The 9,349-nt window shown below is 40.0% G+C and overlaps 1 protein-coding gene and 1 long non-coding RNA gene across 5 annotated transcripts in view; both read right to left on the bottom strand.

The window, feature by feature from the left end:
- The window catches only part of LOC120078169 (uncharacterized), a 32,780-nt gene extending 23,649 nt beyond the window's left edge, over positions 1 to 9,131 (bottom strand). Inside the window, exons 1-3 of one of the 4 annotated variants that reach the window (XM_090313980.1) lie at positions 8,620 to 9,071; positions 7,895 to 8,038; positions 6,879 to 7,005 (exon numbers count right to left, since the gene is read on the bottom strand). Coding sequence is in view for 2 of the 4 variants with exons in the window: in XM_090313978.1 (XP_090170104.1) it covers positions 7,895 to 8,029 (135 nt within the window). In the remaining 2 variants the exon portion in view is untranslated. Of the gene's footprint in view, positions 1 to 6,878; positions 7,006 to 7,894; positions 8,039 to 8,619 lie in introns of all 4 variants that reach the window. The other 3 variants (XM_090313978.1, XM_090313979.1, XM_090313981.1) reach the window with 3 other exon arrangements.
- LOC150035986 (uncharacterized) lies at positions 128 to 1,901 on the bottom strand. Its single transcript, XR_016529736.1, has 3 exons — positions 700 to 1,901; positions 398 to 554; positions 128 to 243 (listed from the first exon to the last, which is right to left on the bottom strand). It is a non-coding gene; the product is annotated as an uncharacterized LOC150035986 (long non-coding RNA).
- Positions 9,132 to 9,349: the final 218 nt, after the last annotated feature.

Genomic DNA, 9,349 nt, shown 5'->3' on the forward strand with positions numbered 1-9,349 from the left:
CCAGTGATAACGATATCGTCAACATACACAACAAGCAAAATAATATCATTATCAGGTCGTTGATAGAATACATAATGATCAAAAGCACTTTTCTAAATACCAAAACATTCGAGTGCTTGACTAAACTTACCAAATCATGCATGGACTTTGTTTCAGTCCATATAAAGATTTTCGAATACGACACAACTTATCACTCTCCCCCTGAGCAACAAACCCAGGTGGTTGCTCCATGTAAACTTCCTCCTAAAGATCACCATGCAGAAAAGCATTCTTAATGTTGAGTTGATGCAAAGGCCAATTATGAGTAGCAGCCACGGATAGAAATAGTCGAATGGAAATTAATTTAGCAATAGGAGAAAATGTATCAAAATAATCAGTCCCATAGATTTGGGCATACCTTTGGCAACAAGACGAGCTTTCACGCAAACCATTGTTCCGTCAAGATTGGCTAAAGAAATACCCATTTACATCCAATAGCCTTCTCTCCTGCCGGACGCAAGACTAAATCCCAAGTACCATTCTCATCCAATGCAGTCATCTCCTCAATCATTGCACTACGCCACCCAGAATGAGATAAAGTTTCATGAACCAAGTGAGGAATAGAGATGGAATCAAGAGATGTAATGAAGGAATAAGTGGCTGAAGACAACTGGTTATACGAAACAAATGAAGAAATATGGTAAGTACAAGTGTGATTACCTTTTCGAGGGGCAATGGATAGATCATCACTCGATTCCGGATCAAAAGTCAAAGAAGCCATCAGTGTAGGACATGTGTCTAAAGGTGGTTATGGAGGACGTCTGGAGTAAACTCGAGTGACCAGTGGGCGAGAAAGAAGAGACACAGAAGAAGGTTGAGTAAGAGAGGATGTTGAAGAGATAATCTCATAGATAAACAAATTGTCCTCCTCCTCTCCTTTACAATGACTGGATGGTGAGGGACTAAAAGGTATATCTTCAAGAAACGTAACATTGGGAGAGACAAAATACTTGTTAAGAGTAGGACAATAGCAACAATAACCCTTTTGAACACGCAAATAGTCTAAGAAAATGCATTTCAAAGATTTTAGATCTAATTTGGTACGATGTGGACGAATATCCTGAGCAAAACAAACACAGCCAAAGATCTTAGGGACAATAGGAAACAAAGATTTTGTAGGGAAAAGAGTAGGATGAGGAATCTCTCCATCGAGGACAGAGGAAGGCATTCTATTATTAGGAAGTAAGCATTGGACACCGCATCAACCCAAAATTGCTTTGGACCATGCATTTGAAAGGATAAGGCGTGAGCTGTCTCAAGGAGGTGTCTGTTCTTTCTTTCAACAACTTCATTTTGAGATGGAGTGTCTATGCAAGAGGATTGATGAATGATGCCATGATCACATAAGTAAGATCCAAGAATATGCGAGAAATATTCATCAGCATTATCAACGCGCAAGGTTTTGATAGAGACATTAAATTGATTTCGAATTTCAACATGAAAAGTACAAAAATGAGACCTCGGAATAATTTTTCATTAAATATAACCAAGTCACACAAAAATAATCGTCAACAAAAGTAACAAAGTAACGAAAACCTGTTTGAGACACAACTGGACAAAGACCCCGAATATCAAAATGAACTAACTCAAATGGAGCGTTGGCTCGTTCATAGACTCTAGGACCAGAGCTAAGACGATGAAATTTAGCAAATTGACATCGTGTCACAATTCAAAGACGACAAAGAACGAAATTCAAGATATATTTTCTTCAACATGAACAAAGAAGGATGACCCAGACGATAGTGAATTGCAAACGGGGATGTAACGCCAGAGCAGGCTACTACTTTTGGTATCTGGTGCTAAAAAATGTAAAGGCCCCCCGACTCATGTCCTCTACCAATAATCTTCTTCGTCATACGATCCTAAAACAAGCAATAACCAGGAAAAAAACAAGATACAACAATTAAGGTCGCGAGTAAGCTAGCTAATAGAAATTAAATTAAAAAACAACTAAGGCAAATGTAATACAAAGGACAAAGAAAGAGATGGTGTGAGAGGAATGGTGTCGGATCCAAGAACAGAGGAGATGGATCCATCTGCCAAAATGACAGATGGGGATGGGGCAGGGGACAAGGTGTAGAAAATAAGTTAGAATTACCCATTGATAACGAGTGGGCCCAAATAATTCAATCAGGGTAGTTGCTGAACCATACCACGTAGTTCCAACAACAACAAAAGCTGCAAAAAATACAGCAGTAATACTACTCGAAAGGACGGTTTCAATATGAGCGGTGGCATCTGAGTCTATGACCCACTTGGTAGATGATGTAAGAAGGCATTTCGAATTACTTGTCTCAATAATGGTGGCAGTAGGGTTCGATAAAGAAGATGCCTGCAAGGATTCCTAAAATATTTGAAATTTAGCAAAATCGTCAGTAGAGATGGTAACAAACTTTTCGGCCATATCATTGGCGGAAGCAATCTGAGCATGTTGAGATCGTTGAGCCTTATACAACAATTTTTGACAATCATGTTTCAAATGTCCTGGCTTACAACAATAGTGACAAGCAATCTCCTGCGAATCAGATTTTTTATTATCATAACTAGGCTTCTGAAAATTGTTGGTCATCCCTGGAGTAACCCGAGAATTATTATTCTTGCTTATAAGAGCACTACTAGGATGAGAAACAAACTAACCAGATTGAGAGCTCTCAATACGAAGCACACGACTAAAGGCCTCCTAATGATGGAATCTCAAAGTCAGAAAGAATCTGTGTTTTAGCCATTCCAAATTCAAGTGAAAGTCCATTTAGAAATATCATAACAGCCATCTTTTCTCGTTGAACTTGTTGAACTTTGACATCTGGGCTAAAAGGTAACAATAAGGCAAGTTCGGCAACTGTCTTTTTAAGCCTCATAAAATAGCTTGTAACAGATTCTCCTTTCTGTTTGGCTCGAAAGAATTGCATACAAATTTCAAACATTCGATGGACGTGTTCTTTTCCCGAGTATAAAAGTTCTAAAAAATCTAAGAGTTCCTTAACAGAATTACAATGATCTACCAAACCAACAACCTCACTCTCAATGGAATTCTTAATCTGAAGATAAAGTCAAGCGTCGTCACGAAGCCAAGCCTTTTTCTTATCATCTTGTGGTGGATTCTAAGTCGCATGATCATCCATATCAATACTAAGTAAATAAAACTGAATAGTACGAAGCCAATCATAGTAATTAGTTCCATGTAACTTATGTTCTGTTATCTTTGATGCTAAGGAAATTACATTGGATACAACCATATGCTTCATCTCATCCATGAAGAACGAACACACGATCCCACAAGCAGAATTAAAGAAATCAAAAATCGAAAGCAAGGTAAATCAAAGAGTGAAACTGTCACACCCCCTCCCTAGCTCACCTCTAGAACTCGAAAGGAGGCGTGAGGACGGTAGATAGCACCCTATTGTGATACCTACTGCCCATCTGAACCTTTTTCACTCATTACTCTTTAAGTCAAGGATAACAACTGTTTGACTAAACTCATTTTATTACAAACAGTATAACGTTTATACAACTTCCAAACTTAACTACAAAGTTTACATCAACAACTCTAAAACCGAAAGTGTGGCTGTGGCGTGGCAGACCTTGACCTTAGCAGCACCCTGAAACCCCTTATCTTTTGCTACCTGGGAAGAAAAACATGAAAGAAAAGAATGAGCTTCAAGAAGCTCAATGAGTGGTAAGCAACTTCTAAAGTCTCTTTCAACTCATAATAATACAAGCATATCACAATTACGAGGTTAACATCCAAACCTCCATCTCAAATGAGTCTGTTCTCAACTCTACTTACACACGATAGATAGTTAAACGGATACTAATCATAAACGTATACTCTCATGTGTTCCCTATGTGCACATAGATCCCCGCTTATGGGCTCAGAAGCTAGGCTTGTCGACCCTCTGACCATCCTATATGAGGTTCCTCTCACAGGTTCAGGAACTAGGCGTTATGGCCCCCTAACCATCCCGTGAGATTCTGCTCCGAGATCAGGAACTAGGTCTATTGACCTCCTGACCATCCCAGTCACATATTCACATTCTCGTTCTAACTACTCATTACAACATAAACATAACATATATTCTAAAAAAGATGCTTAAGACCTTAAAGAAATGCCACTCACCTTGGTTGGTAGGAACCTTTCTCGCTAGAAGTTCCTTGGTTTCCTCAGGCTCTCTTTTGAACCCTAAATTCCAAATTCAACTTCAAGCTTAGATTACTCATATTTTCAGACCTTATTTTGAGACACTTCCTTCTACAAATAGGTTTAAAAATGTCTTAACTTACTTATCTTAAAATCCCAGCTCAGGACTCCTTGTGGTTTGGCTGGAATCCTCAAATCATCAAGACTGGCCCAAGCTTACCCGAGAGCTCGATCCTTCTATCTTTTCTTTACTCTCTAGCTTGATTCCTTTGAGCTTCTTCTCCGACAACCCTGTCTTGAAAACTAGATACTCAGAGCTTTCAAGTGGCTTTGGAATCACTTAAAACGCACAAGTAGTTTAGGAGAACTACTCGTTCCAAGTTGATGCTACTTCATGACCTCACTATCCGATAGCATCTCCACATCTTGGAATCACTTGATCAACGCATGGTTTTGCTATCAACGCATGCTCTTCATGATTAACACAAAGCTTCTTCCAAATCTGCCCTCAAACACTCTTCCTAATATCCTTTGAAGAGAATTTGGGTTATGAACTGAAGAGAAGCCTTGTGGTGGTATTTATAGGCCTTAGAACCGATCCTCGTCATCTTTTAAGGCTTCCAACGCATGACACCTCCTACTTAGAAACTTTTGGAGTGTCTGCACCATGCTTCGCCACCACCTACTTCCATGTCACTCACCTACTTCCATGTCACTTCCTACTTGAATGAAGTTTGAGTTGTCTTCCTCATGCATAAGTCTTCTTTGCATGAAATCCTATTTGTCCACCTCCTACTAACTTAAGCTCAACCTCTTCTCGGTTAGCCACTTGTTCGAATGAATCTATCAGCCCATAGCTCTCTCATCATCGCATGCCCTTCCAATTACATGGCCGCATGCTTGCTTCATCGCATCACTTGTGCCATACTAACCTCAAGGCATCGCAAGTCATTTGCTGGGCCACATCCTCCTCTTCTCGCATGGCTTACCCTTGGCGCATGCGTTCAACTAGGACTATGACCATCACAATCTTTCATCGCATGCTGCTAGCCTTTGTCATATGTGCCCACATGCCCTCGGATGTCCTTGGTGCATAACACATCACCATCGCATACCAACCCTTGGGTCAAGCTGGGTCTCGAGTCAACACTTCATGGTTTGTCTTACCATCGCCTAGTCTCTTGCTAATGCATACCTTATGACTAACGCAAGCATGCCCTTGTTGCTTGCCAACGCCCATAGCCTCGTGCACAAGACCAATGCATTCACCATCTAACCTCGCAAGCCTTGTGTGCCACAAGCCCCATGAACGCTTACACTACACTATGCACCCATTGTGGCTTCGCCCATCGTATAGCTTCATCGTGTAGTTGTTGCGCCTATCACATAGCTCATCACTCACTGCCCTCTCGCTCTTGCTCTCGCCCATCGTCTAGCTCATCGTGCAACCCCGCAAGCATCTATGCAATCGTCCGTGCGCACGCTCCATCGCCTAGCGCCCACGCTCGCGCACAACCGAATGCATCCTTGCTCACGCCTGGCCCATCCTCGTCACTCAATGGCTCTTCCTTGTCGCTTGCTCATGCAACCTCTTGCCATCCCAACGCATGAGCAGCCCTTGTCATGCCACGCTCGTGCAATGCCTCATGCCAATGTTTCGGCCAACATGCATCCATACCTCTCAAGCTCAATGCATGGCTGTCCTAGGCTTCAATACTTAATCCCTTATAACCTCTACAAACCTGGCTTCATTAGAGCCTTATGCGTTAATGCTTCCTAACACCAAACGCATGGTTTCTTTTTGGTTTCATACTTAGCCAAATTTTTACTAGTTAAGGCTCAACTCAAAGCTACTCAAAAGTTTATTCCAATACTTAGAATTTTCTTCCCTTCAACATAAGATTTAACTTATACTTGGTTAATTTCCTTAATTACCTGCTTAAGTAAGGAGACCCGGGTTTCATAGAAACAGTCCCAAATGAGAGCAAAACAGTCACAAACCCTAGGAACAAAAGGGTATTTTCAAACAGCCTCACACTCGAGTAGATGTTGGTAGAACTAAAGGCACAGATGGACCGAAAAAGCTAACCCAAGACGAACCCAATCGACGGAAGCGAAGAAGGCAACTTCACGTGCTCCCACGCGCCGGCACGTGGCGACGGAGCAACTCTGAACTGGCAGCGCATGTGACTCACATGCAGCTATTTCCGGTGAACGGCGATGGCAGATTGAGGCAACAGCGGTGGCGGTCCTCCTAAGGTGGGCGATGTCGTCAAACAGCCACTTGAAATGATGATCTAAATTCAAACCCTAACTCACAAAGCTGTCAAAGAATATTCTAAACCCTAAACAAAGAATGGCTCTTATACCATATACTATATACTGTTGGAGAATAAATTTCTTATCATTTAATTAGATAAAAGGTACATATATATTGGAGAATGAGAAACCCTAATCTAAGATATACAAAATTACAATAAAGGACATCTGTATATATTAATTTAAATATATCTTATAACACTCACAAACTTCTTTGATAATGAGCACCACGAAAAAGAATTTAGTTATTATCCAAGATTGACCTTTTCGTTGATACATGAAGTATAAAATGGAGCACGTCTTTCGTTATTGACCTTTGTTGCAATTTTAATCTTCCAAAACTAAGAAAAGAAGGGAGAACTTCGAGAAGAAGAGGGCTCACCTAGCATCCAAATAACAACTTATAGGAGAACCCGTTCAAAGGGCTAGGACTCTAAACCCGCCATTCACTTCACTCTGAGATAGTAAAATTGCCAATTAAATCAAGCATGGAAATGTCATTAGCCTCCCTGTTAGAACGAGGATGATTGAGATCAAGGAAAATAGAGGAACATTTTTTAAAAGAGGATGTAAGCCACAAATGAGAATTTTGAATTGGGTAAATGGTAGAGAAAGAAACAAAGCGCAAAGAGAGCTATCAGCGATAATTACTCACAACAACCTTATTCCATAAATTATCAGACTCACGAGGAAAGCACCACAACTACTTAGCCAACAAGGCCTTGTTCACATCCTAAAACTCCTTATACCCAAACCCCAAGCTCCACTAGATTAGTCGCAACCTCCCAACTAACCAAGTGAGAACCACTACTAGCAAAATCACAAACCAATAAATCAATTTAGTTTTAGATAGTTGGTAACCTATCCTCAGTATCATCTCCTCTACTAACGTTCACAATGATCTCAAACATTCCTCTCCTTCCCCGCAAATACAATGACCCTCTCCACGGTAAATAATACATCCCACCAATCAACTAGCTGGAGGGGAATTTTCCTTTATACCCTTTCTAGAATATGTTTTCACAAAAAAAGGCCTGATAAATTGTTTAATGGAATTTATCTGATCATGAGAAGAAATGGAATTTCTCCATTCAAATTATATTACATCCTAAACCTACAGAAGAGAAGCAATAATTTTTTTAAAACCCTAGACCCTAAAAAAAAAGTTCCTTAATTTGATCAACATCAACTCCCAAATAATGTGTATATACAATGCTGCACCCTTCTTTGGTTCCACAAGGAAGCATTGGTTTATTAACGATGAGACTTATGCACAAGTAGACTAAAGACAAAATATTAACAGGTTTTATATTAACAGGGAAACTTCAAAATCGAAAAGAGGAACTGTGAGAATTTCAAAATGATATCCAATTATTTGATATCGACTATTAGTTATACCTTGAGAATTGATTGTGTTCCTCCTAGACTTTCAATTGCCCGACGCTTGGACAAAGGATAACCAGGATAGTGAACTGCAAAATTCTGGGCAGTAGGTAAGTGCCCTGAGATACTGTTGTCTTTCAGCTTCCCCATTCTCAGTTTCTAATATGGAGACAATACACTTCTATTAGGAGCCCTAAGTGGTCTTTTTCGTAAATTATCCAATACAATTATTAAAATAATAATGCAGAAACAGAACCATTAGAAACTATAACAACTCACATAATTCAGCGGAAGCAATGTATTACCAACAAAATCTAAGATAAATTATCGAATCCTATAAAAAACTGCTTTTTGCCAGAATGCCTAACTTCATTCTTTCAGAATTATCACCAAGTCCTTCATTAGAAAACATTTGGAAAAGAAAAAATAGTAGAAAAATACTCAATGAGCAATTCTCATATCAAGCTTCAATATTCATTCTCTTTAAGAATGTCCGTAAACAAAAGTTCAAATCCTTGCAAAACTTTCTGTCAAAACTTGTTACGAACAATGCTTTCAAAGACGAAATCTTTAAATCAAATAAGCTTTCAGAACTACAATCCTTCAGTCAAACAAGCTTTCAAAACCAGATTCAACCTGAAACTTTCAAATTGACTTACAACGAAACAAAATCTTGAATACTCTCAACAGAACAAAACTTTCAAACGATCGATACAACTTATTAAAGCAACGATCCTTACCAAATCTTACAAAAAGCTCCGAACCTTGTGGGTTGGCGTTCGAAAACGTCCGAGGTAATCCGATTTGAGGCCAACCGGAGAGTGGATAACAGCCTAAAGCTTACTCCAAAGTAAAAAACACTGCTAAAAGACTCACAATCGTCGGAAACCTGATTGTTCGCGCCGTAGTCTCGAACGGAGAGAAAACACTGCTGCGAAAGCCTGAATGCAACCGTTCGAAGAGGGTGCTCGCAGGTTCAATTCGTGGGTTTCGTCGTCATTGTACCATCGCCCGCCGTGCATTAAACCTGCAGTGCTGCTGTCGCAGAGCCTTCGTCAGGCTGACTTTTCGTCGCTTGCTCGTGGGTCTGCTGCGTGGTCGCCGCCGGAGAAGAAAACGAGCAGGAGGGAAGGTGGTCGGCGGCTGCTGCGGATCGGGAAGGAGTAGAAGAGGTGGCCGGCGACTGTCAGGGAGGAAGAGCGAAAAGTTAGGCTACTAATTTTATTTTTTTTTCGTTTTTTGTTTTTTTCCTACAGATATTTTCATGTAATTTCAATTTTCAGCGCTCAAGTTGGATTTGGTTGGATGAGTAAAAAAAACTCACTTCACTAATTATTAAAGAGGTTTATTATCTCGTTATTTAATTCATATTTTTTACCTAATTCTCCCAATTATTATTCTTCTATAATAATTATCAACTCAACACTGTACTTCAAACGCCCCTTAAATGAATTTCAAAACACATCTGAT

This window comes from Benincasa hispida, chromosome 5 (genome assembly GCF_027475165.1).
Source record: "Benincasa hispida cultivar pf3 chromosome 5, pf3_genome.v1.1, whole genome shotgun sequence".
Classification (NCBI taxonomy): domain Eukaryota; kingdom Viridiplantae; phylum Streptophyta; class Magnoliopsida; order Cucurbitales; family Cucurbitaceae; genus Benincasa; species Benincasa hispida.